Source organism: Gasterosteus aculeatus, chromosome 13, assembly GCF_964276395.1.
Source record: "Gasterosteus aculeatus chromosome 13, fGasAcu3.hap1.1, whole genome shotgun sequence".
In the NCBI taxonomy this organism is placed as follows: domain Eukaryota; kingdom Metazoa; phylum Chordata; class Actinopteri; order Perciformes; family Gasterosteidae; genus Gasterosteus; species Gasterosteus aculeatus.
The window spans coordinates 4,044,719-4,062,167 of record NC_135701.1 but is presented as its reverse complement, the minus strand read 5'-3'; the positions used below and the strand labels follow the sequence as shown (position 1 = coordinate 4,062,167).

Here is a 17,449-nt window from a genome sequence, read left to right as displayed (position 1 = left end):
AATAGTGTATCTGTTGATACCTTGTATTTCTAATGAAATGAAAAGTAGAGTTGTTAAGATGTTTTACTGACAGAAGTTGCTCAATGTTGCGCAAAGTTAACTGAAAATTGACTGACATATAATAACTTCATCTTTGATACACTATATGACAACAGAAGCAAAACTTAGCTTGAGTTGTATCTTTTCTAATTGCTGGAGGATACAATCTGTCACAGAGAATTTAACTCCATAAGCTATCAAATGTGTTTTACTCGTTTATTTTTACCTATTTTGTAATTGGCACAGCTGCTCGCTTCTTAATAACGGAGTTATATCACTCAACATAATCGTAGCCGTGTAGAACACCTATCATTGACATAATTCATTAGGAATGTGTACATTTTCATAGATATATAACACACAGATTTTAAAGCTGTTTAAATAGCTCAGCAAAGCTCTCCTGTGTGTCCCGTACCATCTGTTGTTGTTTGTGTTTCAAATTCAATGGGAATGTCTCAAACGGCCAGTGGAAAAAAATCTGCTCAATTTCATTTTGTTCACATTTTAAGTGTTCGGCAAAACAGCTCAATCTGCGTCCATCGTTTTGGACTTGTGAAGAAAGTTGGACATCATAATGGAAAAATTGCACCCCTCTCCATCCCTTTGTGACATTTCTCGTAATGACTTTAAACAATGCTCCGAGAGAGAGAGAGAGAGAGAGAGAGAGAGAGAGAGAGAGAGTACTTATTGCACTCATCTGTGCAATAAACTACACGGTTGCGTTGGAGAGAGCAAAAGAGATGAGAATATATTTTCCCGTAATTAGAAGTTAGGAGTCGTGCCCTTTATGAATCACCCCTTATTTCTTGTAGACACGTTACATTGGTCCAATTATTTTCCGGGACTTTTCCATGACATTTTTAGTGGTGATCTAACTGATATGACAGAGATCACCCATTAAACCAATCTGTCGGATTGAAAGGGCATGCAGTCTGTGACTGTAACCATTTTGATAAATCATATAAATGCTTATATTGAATAGCCGGAATACAAACAGTAGCCTACATTTTTACGAACAGTGTGCAATTCAAAGTTGGTGGAGTTTGCTTGACTGTATTTACTGCCACTGACTCTGGGTACATTGCGAGTAACATCACGTGGAGCCCAACTTCCTTTTGGAGAGATCGAAACGAGGAAACCAAATGTGTTATCATGAGAAGTCACACTCCCTCTTACACTTCCTTATATTGTTTTGTAAATCTAATGTATATATCTACTTGTATGTATGTGTAATGTATTTATTCTGCTGTGAATTGTGTTTAATTGCACTGATTATATTCGTCCACTAAATCGTAATAAGCTGCTACACACAAACATTAGCCCTGAAGCTAACTCACATTTACATTGCAATGGAAACGGAAATATTGGTGAACGGGCACTGTCCCTGGTAAATAGGTAAATAAATGACACCCACTGTGAGCTAGTGCTTCCAAAGTATAACCTGTCATGATATGGTTTAATTACAGACAGCGTGCTGTTTGTTCTCAGCAAAAAGGGAAAATCCTCTTCAAAGCCAACATGAGATTTTATAGCACTTTTGCCTGTAGCTTCCCGCGTGATTTCATCTACTGAAAGATACACTTTTATTTCCCGGGATAGTGAGTGAATGTAGTTTTTAAACATCTAAATGGAACCCCCTTCCATGTCATATGCAAGCTGCGCACCACGAGCACATTGATGAAGACAATCCCAAAATAATCTGCTGGCTGACAGATGGGAGAGAACGTGTCTGTGAGGGAGACAGCGCTGTTCCAACAGCGAGTACGGTGTCTTTATTAGAACACTGAATTATTCATCTTGGTAAATAAACTAGTGATTGTTATATAAAGATGTTTTTTAAGAAAAACAGAATGGCCTATTTTGCCAATTGTCTTCCTGTGATTGACAGCGAACATTGTCTCAGCGGTTCCTTTGGGGCACCGGGACCAAGCTGAAAAACCGATGATGACAAAAGGCTTGAATAGCAGTCACTCAAATGGCTCCTACGCATTTCAGCTTTTAGATAATGGACTTTCGGACTTTTCTTTACCAGTGGAAACAACAACACCAGTCTTTCTATTTTAAAAGGAAATATACTCATTCCCTTTCCGGTCAAGAGATAAAGGCTGGCTCGCCAGTCCAACGGCTGGCTCGAGTCTAAGAGGAAGACGGGAGAAGCATTGCCTGTTTTACCCATGTTCAGTGGCACATAGAGAGCGGAGACTCAGGTACCAGGTGCCGGTTTGCGGGTAGGGAACCCTCAATTTGGTGACATTAGTGGAGGCGTTCACAGTGAGGGAAAAGCCGACCACCGATTCTGCAACAGGAGAAAACAATCAGAGTTCAAAACTGGGAAGAGCATTGACAAGATCACATTCTGTTGAAAATGAACGCTAGCCTGATATTTTCTTTGAATACTGAAATAGGATTTGCTTTTAAAATGAAAACAATAAAAGAAAAGAAAGGTGCATTTGGGTTTGTCACGTGTATTTCCGGTGAGAAATTCTAGTGAGGTAAATAGAAATCAACAAGGATTAACTCCGGGAAATGAGTTGAAATGTCACTCATGTGCTTGCATACATTTTGAGGTTAAGGTGGAAGTCCTGAAAGAAATTAGTGCTCAAGCTATTACACTGAAAGATGATGTGTTGGCTGACAGCTCAGCAAAACACGAGGAGTAAATAGTCACAGTTGTGGGTGTAGAGTATTTTTGTTTGCTGAAAGGTGAGGAGCTGGAGGGGCCTTGGGGGCCATTCGCACCAGGAACAAAAGGGACAAGAAGAACTGCACTGATGCCCACAAACCACACGGATCGCTAACAACGGGATCTGCTCCGGCTGTCCACTCCCTTCAGCCACAGTCACCTAGAGCACCTCAGTCTGCGTGTTCCTGGACGGGAAACGGCTATACGAGGGTTACCTCATGTGTGTGGTCCGGTATATTTGTTTCACACAGGAGGGGGAATTGGTAAAAAGGTCACCAAACATACTTTCCATCCGAAAATAAAAAGCCTTTTCTTATTTTCATTCTGCAATATTCACGTGACATACCCGATCGACAGTTCAGGGAGGAGTTGTCCCTCAAGAAGAGCGGCATCCCGGGGTTCAGGCAGCCAAACACCGTCACGTTAGCTCCCTTCAGCGTGGACTGCGGGGAGGAAGCACAGCACACGTCATCCACCCGTCGGCCGCCGGCCGTCTGCCGCCGTCACGCCGGTAAGCCGGCGCGGTTTACGGCTACCTGGGGTCTCGTCTCAGCCGTGAGACGGCAGACTTTTGAGTAACGCATCCAGTGAAAGTGCTCCCCCTCTGTCTGCCCGAGGCACCTAAATGAAGATGCTGGCAGTTTGTCTCCTTAAAGCATCAATTATATATTAACGTGCTCGGGCATTGAGAAAAAAACAAACCCCCCGGAGAATTGGTCAAGCTTTCAGAGCTGCAACAAAGTGTCTCCCGCCGCAGAGAGGTGAGATTAGGTGAGCGGGTAAAAGGACAACGAGAGTACAAATAGCAGCAGTAAATTACAGCATGTGTTAATAAAGTGTTTTTGTGCACTGAGGCTTCACAGTTTCGGCTTTGTTAAGTTTCTGAATGACCTCCAATTCATTCACTCTGTACTGTTTTAAATCTACTGTGAAAAAATTCAATTCAAAATACACTGTGTATTTTTCAGTTACAGAAACAAAAACAATCCACACTGTATTCATTTGCTTGTTGTCCAGAGGGAAAAGCGCTCGGTGGTGGTGATGGCTTTAGGCAATTATTTCCAGAATAAATAAAATCTCTATCACCGCCTCCCTCCAGCACAAAATGAGTATAATGTACATGCAGGGAGTTGGCAAAGTCGTTGATTAATGCAGTGACTCAACAAACACTCTGCCAGGTACTGAGATTCCAGGCTTCCTAAACTCACCATCTGGCCTCTCCTCTCTTGGTAGTACGACTCAATCACGGCCAACGGCGCTTCAAGTCCCGCCGCGCCTTTTCGTCCCGACTCTACTGCACAGTTTGCACATGAAGGATTGAGCAGAGACACACTCGTGGACGGATTACCAGCTGGACAGAGAAGAAGCCCAGGGGCTCTGGAGGAAACGGGACCACCACCCCCACAAAGTCACACTCTTATATGAAGTGACTGTTGGATAAAGTGCCTGGTTACAAAAGGACGTTTGGTGGTAGTCATGCCAGCAGCGTTGCAATGGCGGTCAGATCGGAATGACCCCGGTGACCCAAAAGAAATTCAATCGCAGTAGAATCACATTTTGCCGACGCAGAATTAAAGCCTGAGGAGTCAGAAAGCTAGAGAAGTGCTAAAAGTCTCATGGTGAGCGTCCCCCCCCCCCCCCTCCTCTCAAGCTCTTTCCTCCAAACCTCCACCAACGTTTTCCCATTTTCCCGGCTCCCCAAAACAACTGCCATTTTCTTTTGTGCCATTCAAATGACCACGGGACGCGCGCTACTTGTTATCCTCCACCGTGAGCTGTACGTTCCTGCTTCAGACTTACACATCAAACACTGTTGAATTGATTGCGATTGATTGTACTGAATTTGCTTGGTGTTAAATGTTTCTTTTAACACCAGAGGAAGTTTATTCTGTGTTGCATCTCCACTATTAGGCGGCGTATCGCTGTGCGTGGATCTTATACGCTTGATGACTTTGGTTGATCCTTTTCCTTTCACATCCCCATGAGCTTCACATATTAGGTCTGTATTGTCTGGTTAGTCATCTCGGTTGGGGTCAGACTACTGACACTTTTAATGTTTAGTGTCCGCCAAAGGCAGGCACACGTCTCCTAATCGTTTATCTGGCCACCGAGGGATTAAAAAAAGTTGCGCTTTTTTTTCTTTGTGGTCTTATTGTGCGCTATGCGAAACTTTACGGTGTTCCAACTCCCGGAGCACAGAACTAAACAAATTCCCCCACGTTGGACGATAAAGCCGATCTAATTCTGGGTGAAACAAAAGTGATTGATTGGCCACATTGATGTAGTGTGACGGCCAGAGGACAGTAGGCCGTCTACCTCTTACTTCAGCGCACGTTGCGTCCAGAGGCAAACAAAGCTCTCAGCTGAAAGCAGCGCCTCCCTTTACAGTTCATGTCCCCACAGCGCTGTTTAATAAAATGATGATAATCCCTCACCCTTTTGGCTTCAAATGAAGCCACAATGTTATGTTATGGATACAACATTGAGAACAGAAGATACTGTCGAGATCATTTTGTGATACGTTTGATTCTTCTCAAATCTGCGGTCTGAACCTCTGCCTACTCTCCTCTGCCCGTCCCCGCGGAGCTGAAATGAACAGATTATACTGATAACTTGTGAGGCTGTCATATATTATCTCTCCACAGGCTGGATGCTGACCCCAGCAGCCTGCATCTTTCTGTTCGGTAAGCAGCGATTGGAAAAGGATTTCGATCACTCTTCTGTTGTCGGGGTCTTGCTGTTAATTATGTTCCTGCTGTGCTTATGTTGATGGCTGTTGTTTTTTTCTCTGCGTCACATCATGCCTGGAATTTGAATGTTCATTTTTTTACATTTATTTAATGTATTGCTTTTACCTGTAAAGCACTCGCTAACATTGCTGTGAACGTCACGTATGACATTAGGATTTCTGTGCCCGGTTGAATGAATATGCAGCGGTTAGTTAGGATTGTGGAGGCAGAATTCAAGGTCACCAACAGAGGCGAACCACTGCGGGAAAAACACACCCCGTCAAAATAACTACAACAACAGGAAATATTTCTAACTTCAACACCAAACTTGCTGCAGAAGAAAAACAAACTTCTGATGAATGCCGGCTCGTCTGTGTTGTTTACTCGTGTGATTTCTGCTGTGCTAAATTTCCCAGGAGTAATGCTGATGACATGTGCCAGAATGCAACAGAGAAAAGCTGGCATGTGCACTATATGCTGCACATCCCAGTGCCCAAACTAATTACAATAAACTCTATGAGTTTTAATTTTGCGCACTAAAATACAACAATTGGACCTTAGGATGAGGCTTTGTCAGCATCTTGTGAACATATTGATGCAGTTGGGAAGAGGAAAAATAAATCTTTTTCTTTATTTTCCAAATGTTAAACAAACACTAACAAGTTCATTTTGTTTTGAAAAGGAAGTAAAGCTGACACAGGAATTAAATTAATTGAGCATGATGATTTAAAATAAAGAAATACAATAGCTAAAAAATAGAAGATAAATAAGTGAATGGACACGAATAAAATATATTTTTACACTTATTTATTCATAATTTGATTTATTTCCACGTCTATGTGATAATGAGAAATTGTGTCACACTACAGTATGCCATGGGGTCTCCTGGCTCTTATTCTCCAACGATACACTTGGATGTAAATAAAAATATATTTTTCGATAAATGTGTAAATAAACAAATGCAGAATAAATAACTCTTTATTAATGTATTGCTGTTGTCTGTTTATTTAATAACTTTTTGGAAATATTTATTTTTAACGTATTATGCATTTTTGTTCATCAATATTCTTTTTTTATTGACATATAGTTTCAGATTAACGCTCATTGCACTGCTTACTTTCTTTCCCTTTACACCTGAAGAACCTTAGAAAGATGCATCCAAAGCGATTAAACTGATCAACCGCCATTCAAGGTAGCTTTGCAAATAAAAGGCCATATGCATTCCTCTTCCTCAGCGCAAGCTATTGTCTCCTAAAGCTAGCAAATCATCTTGCAAATCTGCCAGTTCCCTGCTGGCAGCGGCTCGTTGGATTCCATGACGAGCGAGTGACAGATCGTCGCCATGGGGGGGGTTAGTGTATACGTCCATGGAATAAAATATCACGATGCTCTCTCCTATGCACGCGATACATCATGTGATCGTACAGCGAAAGCAGCCAGGTTTCAGTACAGCACACAGTGTCTGATAGACATCTGTGGAGGGACGCATGGGAGAGGTAAAGAACCAGGAGATCACTGCGGCAAACGGTTACTAACACCGATGATGACTTTCCGATCAAGCACACACAACAGTAGGGGAACGGGCAATTTAAACCCCTCAACAGCAGACACACCCACCAAGGAAGCAATCAATAAGCCATCAGATTCATTACAGTCAATTATTTTTCATTTCCTTTAACTCTCAACCCTTTGAGCTCCCTTGACATTTCAGGAAATAAGGCTGCTAGCTTTCTCACCGGGGGTTAGATGAGTGGATCGATTATCAGTTTCATCTCCGGGTGTTTGGTGGAGATGAAAGATGTGTTTAGCCTGCTTATCATAAATCCTGCTGGCAAGGAGAGAAGGCACAGGGGCTGCATGACAACAACTCGCAAAGTGAAGTTTTTAACATGATTCTGTGACATCTGTGAGGCCGCAGAACGAATCCAACTGAATATTCGATCCATCAAGGGTTTTTTTCCCATTCTGGGTTATTATAGAAACGTGCCGGCGTACTGGACGGACAGACTCATACAACAACACAGCGGTGCTTATTTACAGGTTATTGTATACTTAGGAAAAAACCTATTAATATTCTATTTTTATTCTGCCATTAACTCCATTAAGGCTCCATACCATTCATTTAAAAATGACTGTGAAATTAAATGATTTCAAAATTGTGTCGGATTGATTATCTGTCTTGACGAATTGAGCAATCCATGTCTGTTTTTTCAAATTTCAGTTTACAAGCTGTCTATTGATAATTTTTTTATTAATAGAGGAATTTTTCCCTTTACTGCAGTGGAAGTCATCTTCAATCTTCCAATTGGACAAAAATATACATTTACTGGCAACACGTAGTTGACTAGCTGTTTCTGAGCCTTTGATTGTATCGAACCTCTGCTTCCACAGTCAAGAATGAACTTTCAATCTCAACTTTTAGGTAAAGAATTGACACGTATTTAAAATTGGACATTTCACCATCTGTGACAAGTGGGCATCTCCATCAGCTGAGGAGGCCATGTGATCTGAACGTGGCCTTGAGGTTGTTTTGTTTGCTCTCGAGTAGTTGGCAGAGCTGTTTTTTCCTTCCCGCTTCCTCCTGCCTCCGCTTGTTGTGCCCGGGTACAGACGCTACGGGCTAAAAATATCCTCAACCAATATCTTTCTGAATGCAGACAGATGAAACTGATATCAATCCAACTCACATGAAGACAGCGGAAAGAAAAATCATATTTCCCAAAATGTCAGGATATTCCTTTGAACTTAACAGTGATATTCCTCAGGGTTCTATGCTTCAACAACGGCTGGTTTGCTTTCTATTTGGAGTAAAGGGTTGAAAAGTCCATCTGCCAGCCGGTGGCTCTCCACTTTCTGGCTGACGCCAGACCTCCTCAGGTGTGTCCCTGATTCAACAAAGAAACATCAAATCCTGCTCGGCTGATATTTGCCATTTCTCAGCTCTCAATCAGAAACGTAGGTCACAGTCCCAAACACGCTGCTGTGCCACTATGAACATTTTTAGCTCCCGAGGAAAAGTCTTTGACTGTAAAAACATCCATATTTGGTGTACTTGCTCCGCCAGACACGTTGCCTAGTTACCCTGATCACTATCAGATTCTTTGCGTGCAGCAGGATGGACACAAACACCGTTGCAGCGTCTTGAACTAAAATCTTCCTCTTCTTTAAGAATATAGGCATTTTTCGGTAACCATTTTATTTTTGAAAGATGTAACAAGATTTTAACAAGGCTAGAATTACAATTGGTACCCACTTGAAGTGTCTGCTGGTATAAGAATGATTGTATTGAGACACAGACTCTATTTAAAAGGTGAGCATAGTCAAAGTTACACCCATTGGATGGTGAACCACTGTTTTCAAGCCTCGAGTTTTCCGCTTTGTTAGACGCCGTCAGGGTTTTTTGGCGTCGCCATCTTGTTTTTTTTGCAACCTTGAGTCTATCTGCCTCTAAATGAACCGTAATTTACTAAATGAATATCATGCTATGACTTCAAACTAGAGATTGAGGCCGTAAACTCATCTTTACAATGTTTACTGAGGCAATAAATCAAAAGAGTAGTATTCTAAATAATCTGATGAGGTGAAATGGAGGCTTTATTGGCTTCACTTTTCAGTCTTGCAGGTTGCCATTTAAGAAAGTAAGTAAGCAAAAATATTTACACTATCATAAAACTTTGACTTTAGTTTGTGTTATGTTTGAAAAAAAACTTTAAACTATTATTCCACCAACTCACCATGTTGAGTTTGAGCTCCATGTTGAGGACTCCCCCGCTGTCCAGAACTGGCATCAGGTTGATGGCGAACACGGCCGCCCTGTCCGGCGGGATGGATATGTTTGGACCGAAGAAGACGTAGAAGTGCACGGAAAAGGTGTCCAGCTCATTGCGCAGGGTCGGCCGGATGGGCCAGCACTTGCTGGCGTCGGCCGGCGGGGCGAGGTAAACAACGTCTTCCTCCGATGTGCGCGGGAGACTGGCGTTGCGTGACAGGCTGGGCAGGGAGGCCGCAGACAGCGTCTCAGACAGGGAGAAGCCCATGGCCGTCCCAAAGGACTGAGGCATGTTCATGGAGGAGCCGGGCTGCGCTTGCTCCTTGGACAAATTGGACTTGGAGCAATCTAGGCCAGAGGAGGAAGACATCAAATTCACAAAGAAATCAATCAAACTGGTTCCCGTGTGATGAATGTTTCACTCTCTCGCTGCTTTTTGAAGACACACCTTGCGTCATAAAAGAATCCTCTTCAGAAGTCAAACAACCAATCCCTCCATGTCTCAAACAAACAGGCAATAACCAAGTCAGTTATTCTACTTGCAACATTATGCGTGCTAATTGGGCAACTGGGGCTTTGGCAAATGTTAGAAATGATCCCCTTTGGCTGGCTTCCACAAAGTAAACAACGAGGTTCTTCTGCGCTGCTTTTTAATCTGATAAAAGATTTGAAGGAATTGCAATCACTACGCTCTCACTCAACACAAAATACACTTGGTTATTGATAGCTACTGGCGAAGCACCGCCGTGTACCGCCGATCCCCTGGGGGAGCGGATTTCAAAGGCTTCAGTAGCCTCGTTTGCGCACAGTGTTGTCTCTGAAAGGGTTTGTGATGTCCGCTCAGGCAGCTGAAGCACCAAAAGACGAAAAAACAAAATACCAAACATCACTGGCTCAATGCAATGGGAACGCTGGCAGAGACACAAACCGATCTGTGTAAAATCAGCTGAGACCCGAGCGTACAGTGGATGTAATGTTTGTGTGTGCGGGTGCATATGGCTGGGTGGCAGCGGCTGTGTAAACATTCCTGAAACTCATAATCCAAAAAGAACTGGCTTCCTTTTTCCTTTCCCATCTACGGTAACATCCTCTTTGATTCCCAACACAATCTACAGAGGAGAACGTACCTGCAGCGACAATACTGCCTAAAGGACAGTAATCAATACTGAAGCGCAGACTAGCGGCTCCAGGGAGTGGGACAGAATGTCGGAGGAGGGCCCATTTGTAAACGGCAATAACCGATAAGAAGGACAGAGCGCGAGAAGGTGAGTGGTCCAGATGGTCCGTCACCCCCTCCCGCCCCCTCCAACACGAGGTGCCTTTTCAATTCAAATTCTGCAAAAGGTCAAGTAAGATCTGCCTGGCAGGCGGAGGGAGGGAGGGGGGGGGTGTGTGTGTGTGAATAATTAGTGTCTGTGTTGCCATGGCGACAAAGTGCATGGTACAGTCTGACGGGGGGAGGTGGGGCGGGGGAGCAATCGCTACACTTCCCACAGATTTGTGAGCACCCCTGTGGTGTGAGCATGAAAGGAAAACCACAACCCCCCCCAAACAGAATACAGGAAATGTGTATCTGCAACCTCAAACTCGTTTTAAGAGACATTCGTTCTAGTTCAAGGACCGATTCAAAACTGCACTTGAGAATAAGTAGTTTCATTTAAGAGCCCCAATCCTTTTTACTTGCCCGTATAGTTTTAGATGTTGGTTCCGATCTACTTTAAGTTTTCATTTGGCCTGATTCTTTCAGTTTTTCAGGTTTATCAAAGAATAGCAACACCTCATTTTATCAGATTGTTGATGCATTGAACATCAGAGGTAGCAGGAAGAAGAAAAATTATGTACGACGCAGGAAGGAGAGATCTAACTAGATTATTGTGTTTCTTAAAATGCTCCATTGCCACATTATGGATGGTAAATGAACATGAATTTAACACTATTATAAAACCATTATTTTTTGTATCTTTAGTTGTGATAATGATTAATGATTCTATACAGCATATTATCACTATAACTACTGTTTACAGACGGGTTGGTAAATGGTCACATCATCTAAAATGTTTTCGTCGGGGTTGTTGTTAAAGGGAAAAGGGCAAAGGTCAAGTGTCAGCAGAATAATTCAGTGCATAATGTATCAAATAATATGAGCTGAACGGGTGGGACGGATGTTTACCTTTTTTCATAGGCTTTAAAAAAAATGCATATTGCAAACCCTACATCCTTGAAATGGACTCAATCCCACTTAGTGCGTGAAACCCACTCACCAGTGACCTGCACCCCGATGCGGAAGTAGACGTCGCAGTTGCTCGGGTATCTCTCCACCAGGATGTAGTACCATTGTTCCCAGGCGGGGACCAGCGTGTCGAGCTCACAGGGGTTCACCTCCCTGCAGTCAAGGGCACTCGAGTTGTGCACCGGCGGCGCCCGCGCTCTTATCTTCAGCACCACGGGACAAATGTCGCCACTCTTGTTCCTGGTGCTGCAGTTTAGCAGCTGCACCTTCAACTTGGATGTATAATTGGGGATGAACACTCTGCGAACACACAGCGAGATGGATTTTAGGGTGGAATAACAAAAAACTTGGCCACACATTTCAACAGCAAAATGTAGAACAGCACTGTGTTTGCTAGAATAAGATCTACCTACAAATTGTAGCACTTAAATTGTACTTACAACGCCACTCATTTATAGCAAATTGTAAATTGGCTTCTGAGTTTGTACCCCTATGGATAAAAGCGTCAGCTAAATGACATGTAATAATAATGTGATGTATTGATTGAAAGACGCCTCCAATAATTATTCCTAGAAGGGAGCAGCGTGTCTTTGCCCATGCAGTTTTAATTTGATTCCTTATGGTCGTGTGACACGTAGTTTACGTCTTTTTTTAAGCACATAAATCCATCGCTCTGCAGGAACTTCATAACTAATATAAAATCAGTAGTTCAATTTAAGTTCATTGCCTTTCGCCAGTCTCTGTAATAAAAATACTGATACTCTGCAAAGACTGGTGTTTTAAGAAAAGTGAGTAAATCAAAGACTGAAAATGAACACAATTGGCCTACTGACTAAATATAAACACATTTTTATAATCTTGAAATAGTTCTGATTGGCCTTTATTTTGGCACATTGAGAGGATTACGAGCAGCAGAGAGTCAACATATAAGAATTCCTTGTCTCAAATACGCAGACTATACACACACACTTGGTAATTGGATCTTTTTAAAATGAAAAAAGTGAGATTAGCTCTTAGAGGGGCAAAAAAAAAAGGGAATTTTTCTCTAACAGTCCACAACCAGGGACAACATTTCAAAAAACGGGACCTTTCCATCTGGAACACTCACTTATAGAGTGCGGATCTATTATGGATGGGGATCATCTGGTCGATGAAGTATCCAGGATAAAGCACAGAAATCCCAATCAGCCTCTGGACGATGAGCTGCGGTTGGAACAGGTACTGGCATTCTTCGGACAGACCCTGCGAACACAACACAGCGTCTTCTTAGTGGTAAACTCAACAACGTACCTGCTAAGGAGGCGATCACACATCACGCGCACTTGGCTAAAAATTCTTAATAGACCGTGTGTGCGCAAAGCCCGCCAGCCTCCCGGCTGACGTCCCTCTGTCCTGCCTCCGCCCCGCCACGCGGCCTCACAAGCGACCGCTTGTTCCACTCGTGTGGTTCTGTTGAGGTCCAACAATTGTCCCCGCGCGTCGTCTGCTGCAAAGTTTGCAAAGGGAAATGGGCGCGCCTTTTCCCACCTGATTCAGTAAGACAGCTGTGGATGCCAAACGAGGCCCTCCGTTCCTGTCAGCCGGTCACCGACCCCGCCTGCTCCAGCCACAATTACCGTGGCACGTCATTAGTCGGCGAGCTGCCGAGGTGACCCTTTGATTTATTACAGCCTGTCAGTCGGACCTTCACGTGCGTCTCGCGGGGCATGTTGTGCTTTAATTAAAGCTCCACCGTTAGGACGGGGGTTTAAAGGGGATAATGTTTTTACACAACGCTGGGTTCAATATCTTTAAACATCATGCTAAAATACATACAGCAATTTGTTTATTATGCCCAGAATTGCTTTTGTCCTGGTAGGATGCTAATGAGACAGTCCGTCCAAAAATGAGATGCAGGTATTTGTTTTTGTACTGTTGTGCTGTTTATCAGCTTAGATTGTTTTAAAGTGGGCTACCTATTGGAGATTGGAGCCTTCTCTTCAATAAAACGGGACTAAAAAAATAAAACATTTGGAAAAACTCATCTCAAGACCCCGTTACTCAAAACAATCCTCAAACCTTGTGTGCAGTTTCACCTCGGCACTATTTACTTTCAACCATTACTTGCTGCATGAAACTGCTGCTTGAGATGAGAAAATGAGGACATCTACACTCAAATAATCTACATCGATCAGAAGCACTGTGGGTAAGAGTCAAAATAGGTTGTTTTTTCGGGGTGGGCAATCCCTTAAGGCTCTAAAACCCTTATTTTAGGCCATGGAGCGCTAAACGGCACTGAAACCTTGACTAATTATATTACTTTAGCGCTTTCAGACAGAATGACCCACTGAAACCCATTTTATTAGGTATCTAATGCAATAAATGGCAATAGTGCCGCAGTCAATGCAACGTTTACAAGCTTATATGCAGCTTTATTAAACTCCATTTAAAAATATGTAGTTAGTGCTTGTGGCATAGCATTGCATTCAATGGAGTTCATCATGTATTGAATACAGCCATTACAATGAGACAGAGAGAAATACTTTACATTATCATTTTAAGGCTCACGTAGGGGGGATTTACTGCAGACCCAACATATCGGATGGTATTAGAGCAAGTTAAGTTAGTGTGTTTACTAGGATTGCATTGGTCACCATTTTAATTAGTAACTAATACGTAAAACAAAATACTTTCATACTTAATTGCAGGTTTTAGAGACTGTTTTTGTCCATATTCAGAGACTTGGACTGAATCCCTGTTACACTGACTGAGGGACGATGCTGACTGGCCAATATCCAGCATTTAATGAAAAGCTAGTACATCATGTCGAAGGTGGAGTTTAATAAGCATCATAAAATGGTATCATCTTTTTAAAGCAAGGGATGAATGAGAGACAAGAAACCCTCTGTATTGTGATGGATTACATTACCGTCCCTCGTTCTATTAATACTCTGGTGTAAACAAACGTTCCAAGCTGCAGAGGTTGGTCACGTTGGTTAACTCGCTATATGATTTTATAAAGATTCCACTAATAACAAACACAACAAGAATATTCAATTCCACTAAAATGCTTAAACAATAAATAGTTCACATTAGCCGGCCCGTCCGTGTGTTTACCGAGTCACGCAGGCTCGTGTCGTGGCAATTCAATTGACAGCCATAATCAATACTGTCATCTTTTTGTATTTTGTTGATAATGTCGACATTTTTCAAATGATGGAAACAGAATTTCTATTTTTTATGAGGTAAAAGTAGAAACGGTTAAATATATTGTTCAAACACAGCAAATCTTGGTCCTCCAGTCTTGCAAGCAGCATTTCAACAATTTAAAGAACATCATGAAGATTATGTATCAACAGAAAATACAATGCAATCTTATTTTTTAGTTGCAAAATCCTTATTCCTTAGACTCCGTTTGACTGGTATTGTTATAAACGCATAAAGCATACCCCCTGCTCTGCTAACATTGCTTCCACTTGTGTTCCTCTCTTAAGTGAAAGCATGGTTGTAATGAAAATTAAAAAAAAGCTTCAGAAAGAAGAATTCAGAAAAGCTGTTATTTCCATCTATACAGTGTGTCATACGAGCCGCGGCAAGTTCCATTCGCTGTGCTGCCCAAAGCAAACCAATTACTTTTTCACATGCAAGGTCGACAGCAACTTTTGATGGTATTTTTGATTGTTGTGTATTCCAGGTGCACTTATACCAGCCAATGAAAACCATAAAGGAAGCGTAACTGAACACCATGCCAGTGACAAATAGAAAATGGAAATCAGCAGGTGTTTTCATGTGGCCAAATAGAAGAACAGGATGAGATGAAAGAAAAAATAAGCTCTGCAGAACAAGCACAGAATACTAATCCCAACTATCACTTGCATCATTTTTATTAGAATGTTGAAGGGGAGGTAAGTGACCGTGAAGAAAACATTTTAGATCTCATTTACCTTATTGGAAATAACATTTCCTACATTAATAAGCTTTAGCGTTTCTAGGGTTTGCTTATTGAACCTGGTGATGCTTTAGCTACAAAAAATGATGCACTGCAATTCTTAAACATCAAACTACATCATTTAGTATGTAATCCACATAATGCTAAATGACCAAGTAGAAAACCAAAAACCTCCTTCCTACCCTGGAAAGCACCGCTTATGGCCGGTATGAAATGAGAAGGTTCAGGCATTCATGGTGCCCAGAGGATGAATCTGACTATCTTGATCTCCAGACTTTTTAACACCCCCGTCAGTAGGTAAAGTTCACTTATGCAGGAAAGTATCTCAACGTCTAGCTGATGAATTGGGGTAAAACCTCGGCCTGGTCCGTGACCTTTCACCTGGTGCCTCCATCAGGTTGATATGTGTGGTTTTAAGTGAATGGATTGCCTTAAAACGGGAGTCATTCATCTAATTACTTTGGATAATACCAGGTCAAAAGGTAATTAAAATTTAAATTAGGATAGTTTTAATAACAGTAGACAATGTTCACCACCGAACCTGGGAGGTGTAGGGCCAAAAGACCAATGCTAGCATCAACAATAAGCAACAATAATGCCAATATCACATCTCCGTGATTCTAATTGTAAAACACAACCAGGATGCTCACTGGGGAAAATTGTTCAGTCTCACCTTGACTGAGATCTTCCCTTCATCCTTGGGCAAATGTGCGGCTAGGAACCAGTCTCCAGGGAGCGGGCTGGTCACGTTGAATGCTCCTGTGGTACGGTTCGGAAGAGTCCAGGTGAGGGTCACCGCAAATGATCCTGGGACGACCGTGTCCCGAGGGAAGCAGGTGTGCAGGGGGTTGATTACTGGAGGAGCCCCGGACCTGAAGTACCTGTCACCAACACAAAATGGGATCGCTGTTAGGCCCTAATATCCTCATGAACAACAGAGGCATCTGCTGAATATTCAAATTCATCCACAGCAGCAGCTGAAAGCGTGAGCCGAGACGGCATCTGGGGAAATGTGAAAAAATTCAAATCCAAACCATTAATTATCATATCCTGTTTCAGCGTCATAACCGTGCCCACGTTCCATCACAGCATCACCAGGACACGGAGGTGTCACCTGAGATGCCATCCATCATCTCGCACATTACTTACCAGTATGACAAATATAGACTGGCAAAATTAGAAAAGTTAAATGCAGCTGATGCTTTAACAGCAGTTCCTGCCATATGCCGAAGCTGCCGATATACTAGCTGACGCCACTCAGTGTAGAACCTGCTGCTATAGCCAAAGGCAAAGTGTATGTTTATTGACTGCTTATTGTCATCTATTTATACTATATGGAGGTAGCAAACATCATCTCCAATCTGTTCAAATCTAACAAGACAAAGGCTTTAAACATAACACCAGCACAAAACGGGCACAAAGTCGTGGTCTTACACGGTCACGTTGCGGTTGGGGCAGCTGTCTCCAAACGTGCCCCCTTGCTCCTTGAAGGTGATGAGGTTCCATACGGCCATCATGGTGTCGTCAGGCACATTGAAGTGGAACAGCTCCACGCTGGCGAAGGAGTTGAAAGCGTTCAGCTTACGAGGCGTGCGGGTGAAGTACTCGGTCACAAAAAGGCAATCTGTGGGGAGCAGAACCAGAGGAGAGTCTCACTAAATATATACTGGAGATAAGAAGCTACCCTTTTTAAAAGTGTTTCCTACATTTAATTGAAAGGATTAGGTCTTATGGACACGACTGCTTTGATTTCACCACACGTTAGCGTGCTAAAATGTGCTCATGCTGTTGTACTATAGTCAAACAGCTATATTATGTTGACCATCTTAGTTTGGTGTGTCGGCAAATTTGAACTACACAAAAAAGTTCAGATGAGTCTGATGCGCTAGATGAGGAGACGGGATGATCAATGTCATTAGCATTCATCCTCTGAGAAGCTTTTTCATTATGCTAACGCGTCTCCTCGGTTGCGTCCCTCCCGCCTGTCTCTCCCGTCTCAGTCACCGCCCACTGGAGACACGAGCGGAGGAGAGAGGGAGAGAGGGGGATGGGGGCAACAGGGTATTTTATA

General features: G+C 42.7%; 1 protein-coding gene across 1 annotated transcript in view; it reads right to left on the bottom strand.

The window, feature by feature from the left end:
• The window catches only part of tmem8b (transmembrane protein 8B), a 34,275-nt gene that overhangs the window by 12,033 nt on the left and 4,793 nt on the right, over positions 1 to 17,449 (bottom strand). Inside the window, exons 2-8 of the mRNA XM_040195361.2 lie at positions 16,813 to 17,002; positions 16,052 to 16,259; positions 12,559 to 12,692; positions 11,482 to 11,750; positions 9,186 to 9,568; positions 3,069 to 3,165; positions 2,212 to 2,335 (exon numbers count right to left, since the gene is read on the bottom strand). Coding sequence (XP_040051295.1) covers positions 2,212 to 2,335; positions 3,069 to 3,165; positions 9,186 to 9,568; positions 11,482 to 11,750; positions 12,559 to 12,692; positions 16,052 to 16,259; positions 16,813 to 17,002 — 1,405 coding nt within the window. The remainder of the gene's footprint in view (positions 1 to 2,211; positions 2,336 to 3,068; positions 3,166 to 9,185; positions 9,569 to 11,481; positions 11,751 to 12,558; positions 12,693 to 16,051; positions 16,260 to 16,812; positions 17,003 to 17,449) is intronic.